General features: G+C 35.6%; 2 protein-coding genes across 2 annotated transcripts; both read right to left on the bottom strand.

The window, feature by feature from the left end:
- Positions 1 to 1407: 1407 nt before the first annotated feature.
- LOC130409884 (uncharacterized) lies at positions 1408 to 11886 on the bottom strand. The gene is made up of 25 exons (XM_056734080.1): positions 11804 to 11886; positions 9664 to 9748; positions 8976 to 9275; positions 8725 to 8802; positions 8593 to 8640; positions 8382 to 8441; positions 8239 to 8301; positions 8122 to 8154; positions 7895 to 7981; positions 7754 to 7772; positions 7622 to 7653; positions 7506 to 7537; positions 7355 to 7421; positions 7231 to 7262; positions 6965 to 7107; positions 5439 to 5588; positions 4089 to 4388; positions 3881 to 3961; positions 3723 to 3791; positions 3574 to 3633; positions 3449 to 3496; positions 2212 to 2286; positions 2053 to 2107; positions 1939 to 1966; positions 1408 to 1820 (listed from the first exon to the last, which is right to left on the bottom strand). Exons 2-15 carry the CDS (start codon positions 9716 to 9718, stop codon positions 7018 to 7020), a joined length of 996 nt encoding a protein of 331 aa, XP_056590058.1. The 5' UTR covers positions 9719 to 9748; positions 11804 to 11886; the 3' UTR covers positions 1408 to 1820; positions 1939 to 1966; positions 2053 to 2107; positions 2212 to 2286; positions 3449 to 3496; positions 3574 to 3633; positions 3723 to 3791; positions 3881 to 3961; positions 4089 to 4388; positions 5439 to 5588; positions 6965 to 7017.
- Positions 10810 to 16342, bottom strand: ldlrad2 (low density lipoprotein receptor class A domain containing 2). The gene is made up of 5 exons (XM_056734078.1): positions 16061 to 16342; positions 14456 to 14953; positions 14237 to 14383; positions 14011 to 14148; positions 10810 to 11896 (listed from the first exon to the last, which is right to left on the bottom strand). Exons 1-5 carry the CDS (start codon positions 16140 to 16142, stop codon positions 11628 to 11630), a joined length of 1134 nt encoding a protein of 377 aa, XP_056590056.1. The 5' UTR covers positions 16143 to 16342; the 3' UTR covers positions 10810 to 11627.
- Positions 16343 to 17147: the final 805 nt, after the last annotated feature.

Below are 17147 nucleotides of genomic sequence, written 5' to 3'. Positions count from 1 at the left end.
ACTGATCGGATAATAACAGAGCTGGTAAAATACTGTGTGTTTTTCAGATACTGAACTAATAAGCCATGAAATAATGTACTTAGCTGGAAGCAATAGTGCAGACCATAGACTGTATGAAACAGGTAAAGACTGAGAGGATGAGCAGCAACATGTCTGTGTTCATCACAGACTGACTATCAGACCACAGACCACTTCAGTATAATGTCAAGAAACAATGAAATAAAAAGGTTTAAAGCACAATGCAAAGAGGACTTTAAAACATTGGGTTCTACGCTGGCTGTAAGTAGTTTTTGGAACTGGAAAGATGACATTAAAGGTAAACTGTAGATGATGTTAAGAAAAAGTGCCAGATGTCAAATACATCTCCGAAAATCCCTGAGTTAGTCAGCAGGGGGCGCAGAATTTGAAGGGGTAACCACAAGAAAAACCGACCAACAATAACTTGTGCAAGCCTTTTATTAGGCCAACGTTTCTGCAACAAGCTTTTGTCAATGTGTCATTCTTACATAGAGAAAGATTGTATAAATACAAAGTGTGAGCGATCAACACAGTTAACAACTGTTTTTCAAAGTAGAGAAAAAATATATATAAATATTCCCATAAATAAACAATATATATACATGATACATGCAACAATATTAATCCCAAAATGCAGAAACAATCATACAAAAGATATACATAAGTATTTAACAACCCTTGATTTAACTTGTTTCTTATGATCGGGATATTTGGAGTCCTCTTATGAACCTTATGTCAGGTCTAAATGAGATGATTAGGCCCTATATATGTTTATAAATGTACTTATGTATATATTTTGTATGCTTGTTTCTGGGTTTAATATTGTTGCATGTATATATATATTTTTATTTGTGGTAATATTTATATATATTATTTTTCTTCTCTACTTTGAAAAACAATTGTTAACTGTGTTGATTGCTCACACATGTGTGTAAGCTTTTCTATTTATAAAATCTTTCCTCTATGTAAAAATGACACCTTGACAAAGGCTTGTTGCAGAAACGTCGGTGTAATAAATAGCTTGCACAAGTTAGTGTGCGGTCGGTTTTTTTCTTGTACACATATATTTATCTTCCATTGACGCCTCCTCTGAAGGTCTGCGTTTGCTTCTTTACTTTTAAACCACAGTAACGGTACATCTGTCTCAGATTACTATAAAGTCTATGAAGATGTTTTGTAAAGGCTCATTCACACTAATCCAACAAGTGCCAACAAAGACTGACTTTCCAGTTTAGAAGAAAAGATTTGTCAGTGTACAGTCTTCACTGTTTGCTCTATTTAGATAAACGCAATCTCAAGACTCTCAAAACTCAAGACTGCTTCAAGTCTTTGGCATAATGCTAAAGCTCTTAGTACAACTGTTGTCACACACAAAAGTAACACACACAATTCATCCGTGTAAATTTTAATGTGTATTTGAATAGTTTTACGAAATGTACATCATTAATTATATAAAAATTGTAAACTACAACAAAACCTATGTTCTTTCACTTTATACACTTTAACAATCAAGTAAACTGTGCAATCAATGTATGTGTAACATGACATGGAGTATATACAAAATAAAGGTACAATTTTATATCTGTTATTATTTTTCTTGTGGTTCTTTAAACAAGCATTATCTTAAAATTGGATGCAAAATGATTTAAAAACCTAACAAGTTGCTCTGGACATGCAGCCTCACTTAAAGTCATTTACATGCCTCATGAAGACGTGTATAGAAGGGATATTAAGAAAAAATAAGAGTAAATAAAGTAAATCTCATCAGTGGGGACATGGTGCTGTATGTGGTCTCATCTTTCCTAAAAAATAAAAAAGATTTCAGGAAGAGAATGCTAGATGACATTTGTGAAACAGGGTTATTTATCAGTTCTTCTGAAGTATTAAAATCATTTTTACTTTTGGAATATAAAATCTTACCTTGACTCTGAATGAACGGACTTTAAATCTGCTTAAAATAATTTTCATTTGTCCACATTAGTGGACTTGGTTTAAACAACCGCAATGATTAATAATGTGAAAATGAACACTCACACTTCTACAAAGACCACTTCTGTTATCTCACAACTTTGTGTTCCCTGTTTCCTTCCTAGGAGAGTCCATATCATATATGTTATTGAGTCATTTAACAGACAACGTTTACTGTAAAATTAGAACTGATCATGTGACGCAGTTGTTGAAGAGTAAACGTACTGGTAAAAAAGTACATGCAGATGCCCATGAGTCCGCTCAGAATTATGATCATACTGGTTAGGAAAGGCCACAATCCTAAAACAACCAAACAAACTAAATTGACAATGTTCCATTCTACAATTATTTGACACTGAAAAGTATAATTAATAAGATAATGAAATAATAACATATATTCTTTGGAGTTCGTAAGCATTTTTGTCTCATAAGTACAGAAATAAATACAGGAACCAGCTGTGGTGATCAGTGTGGGACTGTTGGGTTGTAAAGAGTATAACACAATACAATACATTTCTTGATGGTAAATTGAGTCAAAATTGGTTATCAATGTAATTATTATTTGTCTAGAGCAATTTAAGACAATAATAAAATACTTCTACACTGTAACACTTTGCAGCAGGTTTGCCAGTAACTTCCTGTAGATTTAATTACTACTTAATACTAATTTCCCATTAGTAATGTTTTAATTTTACTTTAATCAAAATTTAAACACTTTGACTTTTGAGATTCAAAATGAGAAGAGACTGGTCTCATTACTGGCTAAAAACACTGCAGAAAATGATATTTTTTCTAAGCATTTTTGTATTATTAAATAGTAAAACTATTTAAAACTTCTCATATTACGATGCATTTACATTACAAAAAAAGTCACCTAACATGCTCAGTCTTGTTTTATGAAAGAAAATATAAGTACTTTGTATGTTTATGTTTAAAACTAAATTGTAAATTAAATCTACAGTAAGTTACTGGCAGATCTGCTGCAAAACTACAGCAACATTTTACAGTATTCTTTCAAAGCCATCTCTCCAGGTTTGTGATCTCATTTTCTTTCATTAAATATACAATTATTTTTGATGTTCAAAACCACCGTTGGATTTTTAAATTGATGGTGCAATTTTGAAGTCTTAATGTTATCATGTTTGTTGGAAATGCACATTGTTGCAGGTGTTATGTGTTTCTGAATTACATGATCAGACAAAATAAGAGAACGCTTGATAAAATCTGACTTTTATCAATTCATAGGAATCTTATGCAGTACATTGCCATTCTTGATGATTTGCTTGAATCCAAAATGATGTTGTACCCAGTTACTGGGTTGCCAAAACTTGTACTGGTTTCTGTAGCCAGAGGTGTTTTTCAAAATGACTAAACAACACCTACTGTACTGTAGATACTGAACAACTGAACAACAATTCAGATAAAAGGATCACAATATCACATTTACTGCAGGTTTACTCACTTTGTAGATCTGTTGTAATTGTAATTGTAGAGACAGTTGTTATTATATCTGTAGAGACAATTCTGCAATGTTACAAAATGAAACATCACAAAAGTATTATAATTATAAATAACAAAATAACTTACACATTGTTGCTTCCTCTGTTGACTGGTTGGTGACTTGGTAAATTTGGAAAGGAAGAAAAGCTATTGCAAAAAATAACTTATTAATAACAGCACTGAGGGCTATAACTATAATTTCAAATACAGTATATAATCATAAATAAATAACTTACAAATTGTTGATTCCTCTGTTGTGCTTGCTGACTGGTTGGTGACTTGGTAAATTTGGAAAGGAAGAAAAGCTATTGCAAAAAATAACTTATTAATAACAGCACTGCATGCTATAACTATAATTTCAAATACAGTATATAATCATAAATAAATAACTTACAAATTGTTGATTCCTCTGTTTTTGTCTCAGTGTTTGGTAACCGATGTGTGGTGACTTGGGGTTTTTGCACCGGAAGAAAAGCTGTCATGTGAAATAAACACTTTAAACAAATAACAGCACCGGAGAAATCCTCTTTACTCACCAGTAAACTCAAATGTTTAACAGCAAATATAAGATAGTTTAAAATAAAATTACAAATGTGAGTCACCTGTCAGGTTGTATTTGTCACTGTATGGTGAACTTTTGGATGGGTCTGTTTTTGGAGAATATTTGCAGCTCAATGATTTACTCTTAACTGAACGCAGTTTAATGAATAAATCTGATTCTGTAATCGTAAAACTACACTGTATTTCTCCAGACATTTTATGTGAGTCTGTCTTTAAAAGCGGTTGGTCATTGTCTCCCAAGAACAGACCACAACCAGTGTTTTCAGATCCTGGTATTTTACATTTAATTCTGAATTCACCAAGAGGAGAGTCATGGACAACTGTAATGTTTGGCCTCTCATCTGTAAGTAAAAACAATAGTAACAGAGTAAATAAGTGAGAACTGCAAAACAATAACGTAAACATTCAAATATGAGTCCCACTTTGTAAATTTTTGGTGTTTTTAATATTCAAAAACGAAAATAATTTTACTACAACTGTATATTATATGAAAACACTGAAAAAACTGTACAGTATGAGATTAAGAATATGGAATAAGGAACCCTGGTTCAATGAACCTTCACCTTGATAGTAAAGAAATGATGTCTATATAAAAAAGTAAATATTTCCAAAACTTACTCCATCTCGTAGCCAAAGTAAACATTTTAACATTTTCAAATAGAAGATTTAAGAGAATTTAAAATCTGTAAACTGTTTAAATGTTTTCAAAACTGTTATCCATACTTGCAACTGAGAAACAGAGAGAGAGAGAGAGAGAGGCGTATCATCATATCATGTTCTAAAAGTACTAATGTAGTGCAGGAGCCTAAAACAAGAGAATGAATGCAAGAACATATGCAGGACAAATAAAGGACATATATGTCAAATAAATAAATATCAGACCCCCAACAGAAGAAAACCACCTAACTTTCATCAGCGCAGACTATTTTATAGATGAGACTGTGGTTTTGTAACTGTTAGCTTGACAAAAACAGAAGAAGTTTCATGTTGGCTTGATCAGTCTCTTCATAAAAACAACTAGTCAGGGAAAATATTACTAGATCTAAAATCAAATAAATACCAACATCTGTATCTCTGTGTTAAAATTTGTAAGCTTCTAAAGTATTTAACAATAGACATGAACATGTAGAGACCCAAGAGTGTTATAATATGTTTTATAATATTTGTAAGTATTCATAATATTAATACATTTTTAAAGACTCTACTACAAATAAAGTTGTTAACAAATGTACTTTTCCAAACAACCTACATTCTGTTAGGTTTTTAGGTGGTGGTGGTCAGGCCTGTATAATAGACTTTCACTTATGTAAAAGATTAGCAGAATTTTGGCTCGCTAAAAGAAATCCCACTGACATGCAGGTTTGAAGAATTTAAGAAGGTGTGCCACTTACCTTGAAGTTGAACCTCCAGAAAATGCAGACAGATGAAAAGGAGAAGTATCATTATGTCTATTTAACTGAGACAAACAGGACACAGTGTATGTCAGGATATGAGAATGGTGTGAAGGTGCCTTTCAAAGCCACAGAACTGCAGTGATGTCACTGAAGAAAAAAAAAACGAAATAAAGGTGAAGCAGAGTGGAACAATAAAGATAAGTCCCAACTCTTTTAGTTTAACTTGGAAACATAAAAAATAGGGATGCACGATAAACTATTGGCCATATCGGTATCGGCCGATAATAATATTCAGGCCAATTTATATTTGAGGCGATAAATCATAAATCATTTCCTCTGGTTTAACTTTTTGGGCTGCACAATGTCAACAGTTATAATACAATACAGTACTGTCTTTCTGTCTCGATCAACTTACTGCTATTAGCAAAACATTGACCTGAAGATAAATACCTGAAGGTTAAAGAATTGTTAACTAGTGTAAAATAGGCTTGGTACATGAATTTCAGGGGGAAAAAGAGAACTAACGGTTACCTTGTTTTCTGCATTCAATTTTTTAAAAATAAAAGCAGTTGTCAACTTTTTGCCTTTTGTTTCAATCTTACGGAATTTTATATTAATGTTTAGATACTGTATATCGGCCAGTATACTGCTTATCGGCTTCGAACAGTAAAGAATTATAAGTTATCGTTACCGGCCAAAATTTACATATCGGTGCACACAGGGGCGGTCTGGAATGCAAAATCAGCCCTGGACTTTTCAGCCACATCGGCCCTCCACCAATTCTGTCGATGGGGGGGTGGTTGGGTGTGTAGGTGGTACGTGGAGTTTAAGATCGCATCGGTCCTCCACCAAATCTGTCGACAGGGTGAGGGGGTGCTGTATGTAACCAATGCATTGTGTTAAATGCATACATTTCTGACTCACTAACACAGTGCGTGCATTCGCGTTTACAACACGTCTGCAAGTCGGACCCTGGTCACGACCGTAGGCTGTCGGTTGGACGGCCGTTCTGGACTTTGACAGAATGTTCTACTGGTCAGTCCGCCCCTGGGTGCATCCCTAATAAAAAACATGTTCTCTATTCTTGACTCTAGAGAACGCATGAGTTCCTCATTTCAGTGTCAGCATTATTGTAGAATCTTCAGTGAGCCAGCAGAGGGCACTCTCATTTAGACTTCAGTAAGCACCACATTCCTAACAACATCATTTAAGTCCACGTATTTGCTGTGTAAATAGTTTATTTATTTTATATTAAGACTGAAGGTGAAAGGCAGAAAAAGAAATACATGAAAAAAAGAAACAATACTCATATAATAATCACATCTACAAAATACAAAGGAGGAGATTTAGATGATATTTTGAGGAATAGAGAAAGAGGAGGCCTAGGTGGGGAAATGATATGAGGTTTCACAATGATGTGAAAATAGTCACACGGTCAAGAAAGTACACGTGAATACAGGCTTGTTGCTATTGAGAAATAACATTTGTTCAATATTTATACAGAATTAATAATGAATGATTACATTTGATTAATTTCGGCATGAATGACACTGTTTGTTGGCAGGATGGGTGTGTGTTAGTGAGACTCTGGCTCACTGTAAACATCTCCGCTGTCATTGATGGCTGGCTGGGTGAGGATTGAGCAATACAGAGGATTCAATTTAACCTGAAGGTTAAAATAAGAGAATCTCAAAACGGAGACGAAAAATACCACACATCATTTTGACCTTCTAATCTGTATTTAACTGCATGAGCGGTTTGTCTGGTTAAATGTGCCTCATTTTCTCACCTGGGTTTGATTTGATTGTTCTTCAGTGTCTCCTGTATGACACAACACATCACACATGATATTATAATAGAGAACATATAAACAAAGTTGTCATTGGCACATAATGTAGGGATTTTAACTCTACCTGCGGGTTCAGATGTTGTTGGTAAAAAGTTGACTGAAGAGTAATATTCTGCTTCTTCCTCTTCATACTGAATGACAACGAGTTTCATTTCAAACAGTGTTAAATAATATAGTAAAAAAGTCAAAGTAATGTACATCGGAGTAATACTTACATCGTCTGATCTGGCCATTGGTATGGAAACGCCTATTATACACAATATATAGATAAGATTACTTCAATCCCTCAATTTTACTTTTGTCTAATTTAACGGGAAAAGTCCAAACTCACCATTTTCTTTACTGGTTGATTCAATCCAAATTCTGGTGAATTTCACAAACGTTACATTATCGCCTCTTATTTTCTGATATTAACTGTATAAACTCATGTATGTGGTCAAAATATATTTAAACGTGTCCTCACCTCACTGTCCTCTGCTTTCCTATGATAAAAAGAGTGTTAACACAGTCTCGTTGACGATTATGTAATCCTCGTTGTTTGTAAAAACTGGTTGTTTGAATATTTCAGCACAGTAATCATTTTAATGTGTGTAAAGCATCTTACTTGTACATCCATACATACAGACACCCATGAGCACAACTAAAACGATACCCACACCAGTGCCAGCCACCGTAATGAAGAACAGCATCTCTGAGAGAGAGAGAATAACAGTTGTCTACACGCATTACTGCAAAAACAAAAATATTTTCTTTCTATAAAAATATCTTCTAAAACAAGTATTCAAATGAGTTGCTTCCTTATGCCTTTTGTATAGCTTGTGTATAGCTTACTTGAATTTGAGAACATGTTGATTTCATGGCGATCTATTGTCAAAATTAGAAGGACTATTAGATAACATTTGTGTAGAGTTATGTTTAGAAATACACACACATGTGAGAGTCATTTACCTGATGTGGTAGGTTTTGTAGCACTAGACGCAGCTGCAGATGTTGCTGTAGATTCCAGGAGTGCTGAAGATATGATTTTTTTTTATTCTAACGGTTTTAGCTACAGTTATTCTACAGGGTTGATAAAGTTGATAAAGACTCACAGTTTGTTGCATTTGTTAAAATGTCACTGTTGGGTGTGTTGGGACTGAACATATCTGAAACTAACGAAACAAATGTATTTAATAAAGCATTATAAAAGCTACGGGTCTAATCAAAGTGTGACTAAAATCACTTTGTGTCTTTTATTATTGACTCATATAAGCATGTGTACGAGAAATAAATCAAATGTACAAGAGGGTCAAGGCAACTCACATGTTGAAAGGTCCATTGTGAAGGAAGTTGACATGGCAGGCAAATCTTCTGAAAAACACATTTTGTCAAATTAATTATGAGCAAAATAGTGTATGAAAGAACTTTTTTAAGCTTCAAGTGATGCCATTTCACCTTGAGAGGTTTCAGCGGAGAATGTAACAGTTGATATGTTGTCTGTGGTTGGTGACGTAGACGATGTGGTCGTCGGATCTGATGAGAAACACAAAATAAATCTACTTGAAACATGCAATTTAATCCTAAACAAACTCAATATAAACTGCTTTTATAAAGCGTTCTGTAAATTTGTTTATGAAAAAAATATATAAATTCTTGTTGCTTCTACTTTGTACTTCTATTTCAAGAACTCAAAAAAATCATCTTACCTCTGACCCTCACTGAGACTTCATCAGAATGAGCTGATGTGATATATTTTCCTAATTCACTGACAGAATAAAAACATACTGTGTTAACAAATGAACTCTCCTCATCTCCAGACCATATGATGAGTTCAGAGCCGGTGAGAGAGAGTTCACACGACACACTCGGAGTTGTAAAATTCTCCTGTCCCGATGGGTAGAAGAAACATTCAGAGACTGTCCTGTTTTCAAACCCCTCGCAGACCAAACGCATCTCTCCATCAGTGACGGACGCTGGAAATACTGTCAGCTTGGCTTGAGGCAAACCTGTAAGTGTTAGATATAACAATATTTAAAATAATGATTTGTTTTGGTGACACTTTACAATAAGGTTGTAATTTGCTATTTGTTAACATTGGTGAAAGCATTATCTAACATGAATGAACACTAAAGTTTATAAGCATTTATTTATCGTTGTTCATAATGACAATTGTTTTTGTTGTTCATTATGCATTCACTAATGTTCAATAAATTGTAGATTTAAAAAAGTTGCATATAAAACTATAAAATCCCATTTAGTCTAACATGTTCAAACAGATCCAGAGATCTTAAATTCAGGTCATGTCAGGCAAATTCATCATTTAAAACAACATTTAAAGAAACAAACAATAAACCATCAAAACATTTTAGATTATGATGATGTAGATCATTTTACCTTGTGTCTTCACCTCTAGAAATAATTGCAGCGTTATCAGGATGAACAGTGACATTTCACTGTGTTTGTGGAAGCTGTGAACAAGCTTTAGGATGGAAGAGGACAATTGACAGTATTAGAAAGTGCTCGACAGGGAAGTTGGTCATGAGCACACACCTCAAGTTTGTCAACAGTCAATGATTGTTTTTTCACAGTTCAGATTCCATCATTTGTAGAGGAATCGCACGCTACATAAAACAACCGACCACCTTGTGTGAATTTATGTAAGATTCATGGAAAATCAAAGTCCTGTAGATGATTGACAGGGTTGATTATGACATCATGGTATAAGATTGAGGGGTGGGGGGGTGACAGGAAGTTCACAGAATCACTTTCATTAAATGTACAAGCCGATTGTCATCACTGCTGTTCTGGAGAAGTTGAAAATGAGAAGTGTGATGGTCCTTAAGGTCAGATTATGACATTATCTCTGCGACATAGTCACAATTATCTCAGCAGAGGATGTTTTGTTTCTTTTTGAAAAACAAAACCCTGTTCAAAAAAAGCCAGCAAATGTATATTTTTAGCCATTATAGTGTCCGTCTGTTTGTCTGAAATGTTTACTCCCCCTCATTAATTTACTTTATGTCGAAGACTAGACAATTTAGGAGTGCCGCATGAGACTTTCACAGGTGACGTTTGAGAGCGCTTGTGTCAGAGAGATACCACCCGAACAATACAGTGCCAATAATTCACAGCATTTACTGACGCTCTTAATGGGGTCGGCCTAGCATCAATCCACACCCACTTCTGTATGATCCGAAAGGAATCCACTGCATAGGCTGAGAGGAGAAAAATGTTGAGGTCAGTTTAATGTTAGATATTAAACGTGGAGGGTTATGTTTGAACAGGGGGTCTGGCGATGATATAAATCGGTCAAAAGGAGAAAAGGAGATTCTTCTTCGCGCAAAGAGGATCTGCTCTGAAAGGTTGCTACGAGTGACAGAAGCAACAGACGCAGTTTGAAATGGGAAGGCTTGCCAAACTTTCTGTCTTTGTGAACAGTCACAGGACAGAGAATCTGAAACGCTCCAAAATGCACCAAAATATTCCTTTACGGTTTTATTTCAGACTTCTTTAACACGTTTGGCCCTGGAAATAAGAGACTTCAATCAACATGAGATCGATCTATGTACTTGCGTATAGTGCACATGTGAACTTGATTCATAGGTACATATTGTTTACAAAAAGTCTTTAATCATTCAAAATGAACACTTTTTGGTTTCCCCAATGACATGTTGGTTCTGAATTCAATTGGCATAATTGTGTTTTTATACTTGCAGACTAAATACAACGAATACTCTACTTATCAAAGCATTTGTCATTTGGTTTTAATAAACACTTAAGTACACTAAAACTTTTTGGCGGAGCCTTTTTGTAAATGTTTTCCTTGTTACAATGTCAACCGTGAGTGAACAGAAAACAAATTCATTTAACTTGAGATGTTTTTGTCTAGTTGGATGTACAACATCTCCTTCTGTCGATATGTGTCCGTAAAGATTAAATGCCATCTCTTTGTACGGCAAATTGAAGTCAAGATCTGAAATCATTTTGGCCCAACAATGCACCATATTATGCTTTTCTTATTCCAGTTCTCTTTAGCTAGATTTTCCTTTTGTATTCTGCATCCCATGTGGTCTTATTACAGAGAAGAATTTGCCTTTTGAGCAGGCAACTACAAACTAGAAATCTGAGCTCTTCTCAGACCCAGATCTGTGCAAAACCAAAACTGCAGGTCACATTTTCTTGAATTATATTCTATAATTTATACAAAGACAAAAAACATCCGTGGCCGAAAATCCACCGCCAGCAAACAAAACAACTGTATAAAACGTGTTATGCTACTTGATCACTTCATTTCAAACATGTCAATATGAGTCACTTATGGAGCCATAAATGCGTTGTGTCCGTTTTCGGGTGAGTTTTTACACAGCCACTGTGGTCGTAGAAGACACAGGTGTGGCGGCTCCTTCTGGTGAAACTTTAGCCAATCGGTGGTCTTTGTTTTGAGAGCAGCTCCGCCCACACAGCTGGCAGGACGCACAGCAGGAGTTACAGCAGGGTAAGAAGCGAAACACACTTATGCGCCACAGGAACCAACCTGGAGCCCAACAGCACCAACAAACCAGAACCCCTCCAGCCGTCACGCCCAGAACCACATACAGAGCCAGCAGAGAAATGGAATGTTGGGATTCTGAAGGAAGAAAAAACATTCATTATAGAGTTTGTAAACAAGATCTCCAATCCAATGTCAACCGTGAGATGTAAAAACACAATGACATATTGTGATTATGTATTTCCTGTATGAACAGGAAATTTGATTTGGACTAAAAAGCTAACCCAATATTTAAACGTACAAGTACTGTAGACTAGTGTTAGCACATACTAAACTAAAGCTACGTGTAGATGAACAGTTTTGTTTATATATATATATATATATATATATATGTATATTGTATATGTATATATAATAATCAAAAAAAGTGTGCCATTATAATAGTTTGAAATGAATGTGAGTGTTTCTAATGTTGAAAGGTGCAAACGAATGTAGTGGTTCTATGTTTTATTATTATTACTATTAATTTATTTTTCTGTCTTTATTTATTTATTTTTTGCTCTTTCGCTTTGGGTGGAGGGTACCACAAGATAAAATAATATATAGAAATATATAATTAAACTAAGTTTTGTTTAGAAGTTTAGGATGGTAATATATATGTTTTGAAATGAGAGGCATAATAAAGTATAAAAAAATAAAAATAAAAGGAAACTTGGGTATAGAGAGAAGTTTAAGACAATTAAGACTATTTAAGACATCATCATCCACAATTATAGTATACTTTAGACATTATACTGATAAACATAATAATAAGATGCTTGCGGTTTGGTTATTTATTCTGTATTACAGAACACGTGAATATTATCCCCGTCAGCTTATGACAGAGAGAGAGAGAGAGAGAGAGAGAGAGAGAGAGAGAGAAAACAATAACCACAGGCTGATGTTGATAAATTAACATCAAATACTCAAAATCTGATTTAAATGCATTTTATAGTGGCTAAAAACTGTATATATTAAATCTAAAATGAATTTGGTTATAAATATGTATGTTTGTATTGTTTCTGACCAATATTAAAATGAATGAAAATACACCACATAGCGTCTTTATTTTCTTTCTTTATTATTATAGCATAATTTATATTATTTTTATCCTACATCACCTTATATTTACTGAAGAACTGATAAGTGTGTCTGAGTCAAGTTTAGCTGCCTATGCGTGCAACCATTTAACATCGAAAAAGATCATGGCGGCCTCCTTAGGTTAAATTTGGTATAACATTGAGCGTGTTTTTAAAGAATTGAAAATATTTTATGTGTTTCTAACGGCAAAAGCTAGTATATGCTATTACAACGTATTAAGCCATACGTCTTTCTATACACTGGGTTCACTTTAAAAGTCACTTGTATTGGTTGACTACAGCTTTCTTAAAGAAGTCGGCCCTCAAGTATCATTCTATTGTGCATAACTGTGGATTTTAAAAAGCAAGAAGACAATTAAGAAGTTTAAACACGATGCCTTCTGTTTGTGCGAATGCACGATTGTGAGTAGCGGCTACTTAGGGTACTAGGATCCTTGAGAAGCTTCTACTTCCAGCTGATTTACAGCTCTCTGTTTGCAATGAACATTTATGTGCTCCTCAATTAGCTTTGTGTTCTTGGCCTTTCAGAGTTCACCATTATGCAGCAATAAAACTAAATTTATGGACACTCAAAAAGAGCCGTCTTTCTGAGGAGCAGCCACTATATTTGGGCTCTCCTGCATCTAACTATCTGTTCCACAGAGCGATCATCTTCTAGTTTTGTAGAACTCATTTTGGAGTTCTGAATATCCACTGGAGGGACTTTTGGGTGTGGTAGACCAACTGTAAACACTTGAAACCCACAACTATATTAAACAGATTTATTGAACATTGATGCCATTAAAGAGACAGTAACGTGTGCTTTACGCTTGATCTTCTACACAACAAACTGCACAGTATTCTGGTTAATGGTGAATGATAACTATAATGTTTCATATGGTTTCAAATAAATGCACGTTTCATTTATTTAGGACATTTTTGAGAGATTTTTATTGTTTGCCAAGATCACAGTCTAAGTCTATATAATGCACTTTAAAAATGCTGGGTTGGTTCAACACACGGTTGGCTAAAATATATCCATTTGACCAAATGTGTTGAAGGAGACCACGTCTTTTTATGCAGATTGTGTTTGAAAGACATTCTGTGGCTATTAAAGAGTACTTGATAGCTCACCCGTCACAGAGTCAGGATCAGGCATGGCATTCGGAGTGGCACAATTCTTTAGCGTGGACATTGTTAAAGTCGCCACGTTGAGCACGGGGGACGGTTGGGTTACATGGGGCTGAGGAGACTTGGATGTTGCCGGAGGACCTGAAGCAGTTCAGAAAAAAATATGACCTCAGATGATGTCCGTACGTAATACATTATCAAAACATCCTCTTTTATTGACACTACTAACCATCGCAACCTGGATAATCGATTAAGTCACTTCCGTCACCGCAGTTGTCGATGCCCTTATCGTCCGCACAAACCAGACTCATTGGAATGCATTTCCCATTCCTGCAATTGAAGTAAGGCTCCCCACTGCACTCCGATTGGTTAAAACCTGAAGAAATAAACTGCTTAGACAACTGATTAAAATCTGAATACGTGTACAAACAAATGAGCATTTTCTAACCCAGCCTGAATGAGGTGAAGTCTCCTACAAAATCCACCCTTGGCTGCTTTCCTCGGGTCACCAGACGTAAAGTTAAGAAGCTGCCGGTCGACAACACTGGCCGGGGAGGGCTCTTCCCGCAGAGCGGTGGGCCAATAGGGGGTGCAGATTTATCCCTCCCGTCATAGAATTGAATGTAAGAGCCAGCATGGCAGGGGTCCACTGGCTCCTCCCGTGTGGTGGGTTCCATGCTTAACTCGGCCCCCATCGGGCCGGATGCCGAAGACCCCCGTGATTCCGGGAGGAGGGGTGCGGGGCTGTGTGGTGACACCCTCAACAAGCTGTAGACCAAGAAGAAGCGGAAGTAGAATTGCACCTTGTCCCGGGGTGTGGCGGACTGCATGGTGATGTGGCAATCTGTTCCCATGGATACGAAGTAGTACTTCCGGGACTCCTGGTGGGACTTTACGATCATGCCGTCACCCTGTATCGTTTGTCCACAGAAGTCTACAACATTCACTGGTGAAATATTGGAAGATGGCCATTAAACTTACAGAAAGAAAGACATTCTGGTTCTTAAGATGAGAGAGCAAAACTTTCTCTAAGCATCTTTAGCTTTTGTTTTTAGATAATTGTTGTTTGGATGAAAGAAGGAACACGAGGATGAAAGAAACAAGGGACAAATATAATTCTAATCTACAAAGACCACAACTGGAGCTGGCTTTGCACCCCCCATCTGGTGTAGGAACCAAATAATAGAAAGATTTACAACGTCTGCTTGGTTTATTAGCTTTGTTACCCAGGGCAACTAGTGGATCCGTGATGCCTCATTGCCAGGAATGTCCAGAGAAACCTTCAAATGGTGGAATGGACCATACCTCAAAATATTCCGTAACCATGAGCCCTCAACTGACTTTCCACAAAAATGAGCAGAAGTAGAATAGTAAGTTCCCTATAAATGTTTTAACTAGATGGACTAAAGCATTGAGAGCTCAGATCGGAGCCGGGTTCCCACCGAACCACACAAGCGTGGAAAAACAGCAGCGAACGTGCCAACTCTGTGGGTAATGAATGATGAGTTGGGGCTTTAGGGGAAGATTGAATTATTTTAGAATTAATTATCCTTAGTTAGATGAAAAGTTATTTAAGTTTTGGATGTTTACACCATATATGAATGTCAGATGACATCTAATAAATGACATAAGAAAATAAAATTATATACATATATATACAAAGATAAAAATATAATAAGAGATAAACAAATATAACAAATTATATAATAACCATCTATATGATAAATATATATAAAGCCTATTCAAAAATACCCCAAATATATATATATGAATACATACATTAAATATTTATATAAAAATAGAACAGATGCATCGAAATAAAAAAATTACTAAAACAACTATGATAATAAATAATATTTCCTAAATACTAAGTAATACACTTTAAAAAGAATTAAAAAAAATTACTTGGGTTAAGAAAAATGACCAAACAAACCAAGAATCAAAAAGCGCTTGCAACTTTTAGTGCCAAAACACACAAATAAATTAACAACACGATAGTCTGGACACACTAGAGAAAAACAGTATAAATGGAATTGAAGACTTATCACCCTACCTGTCTCGATGCTGTGAGTCTGATGTGCCATTAAAGCCAACAGAACAATCCATCCTGACAGGCGCTCAATGCTGCACGCCATCTCGCTCGCCAAGCAAAGCACTCGCACCTCCAACCTCAAACGCAATGGGTATGTCGCATTTGTTCTGAGCAAAGTCAGCTTTCACGAATATCAAACATTACCTTTATTTATAAAGCTCATACATAGCCAATGACAGCTCTGTATTAAATACTTTAATGCAGAAATGTTTATCTATAGAGCTTCAGACGTGTCGAGCTGAGTCCTTGTTCATCATCTTGGGTTTGGTGCCTTTAAAGCCTCTTTGTCAAATTTATGTGTCTGAACCATTCCCATGACAACAGACCCAATGTCACGGATCTAAGGGAGGAGCTGTTCGGGACCCCCTCAAAGCTGCCCCCCAACCTAACCAACACCATTTAGAGTTGTAGGTCAACATGACAGAAGTCAGGAGTAAACATCTGTCACTCGCTGGCCAATTTACAGTTTAAAGCCTTATATCTAATTCTAAAGTTTAAAGTAATTAAAGAAACCATACAAGTTTTATTTTTATGGTTGTTCATACGCCACGGTTATTCCCACCTATGTTATAATTTCCATAATATAATATCCAGTATATCCACTGAGATGCTGTAGCGGGACAAGAGAGATAATTCTCACATACTACGACAGAAGCTTTTCAACCTATTATGGTGAAGGCCAAAGCTCCCTTTGATAAAACCATATCAAATTAGTTCATACAGAGCAATAAATGCAGTATAAGCTACACCATAACATTGTGTAAAAACTTTGAACACAGCATGCTCAAGTCGTGACCTTGTGACACTGAAACCTCTAAATGAGAGAGTCTTGTTTAAAGTTCAAAGGTGACGTTTAAAGTCCTGTAAATGCACTTTTAAACCTTTGAGGTATGTTAACAGAGTAGAATACCTCCTCGTAAAAAATTCCTGACGACTTTGTTCTTTTCAATTTCTATTTGTGTGACCCACATAACATTCGCTGGGAATCCACACAAGTAAAACACACACAAAAAACACACATAACAATGTTCAACACATGGTTTGTTAT

This window comes from Triplophysa dalaica, chromosome 21 (genome assembly GCF_015846415.1).
Source record: "Triplophysa dalaica isolate WHDGS20190420 chromosome 21, ASM1584641v1, whole genome shotgun sequence".
NCBI lineage: Eukaryota > Metazoa > Chordata > Actinopteri > Cypriniformes > Nemacheilidae > Triplophysa > Triplophysa dalaica.
Note: the sequence above shows the minus strand (reverse complement) of the source record. Positions and strands in the feature narration are given on the sequence as shown.

Excerpts from the sequence above, each read along its gene's own strand:
- LOC130409884 (XM_056734080.1), bottom strand. The coding sequence starts at position 9,718 with ATGTCACTGTTCATCCTGATAACGCTGCAATTATTTCTAGAGGTGAAG. Across the intron at positions 8,155-8,238 it reads TACAAAACCTACCACATCAG|ATCGCCATGAAATCAACATG; the intron begins GTAAATGACTCT and ends TTTTGACAATAG. Across the intron at positions 7,538-7,621 it reads ATCAACCAGTAAAGAAAATG|GCGTTTCCATACCAATGGCC; the intron begins GTGAGTTTGGAC and ends TGTGTATAATAG.
- ldlrad2 (XM_056734078.1), bottom strand. The coding sequence starts at position 16,142 with ATGGCGTGCAGCATTGAGCGCCTGTCAGGATGGATTGTTCTGTTGGCT. Across the intron at positions 14,954-16,060 it reads GACTCACAGCATCGAGACAG|TGAATGTTGTAGACTTCTGT; the intron begins GTAGGGTGATAA and ends ATATTTCACCAG. Across the intron at positions 14,149-14,236 it reads CGATTATCCAGGTTGCGATG|GTCCTCCGGCAACATCCAAG; the intron begins GTTAGTAGTGTC and ends GAACTGCTTCAG.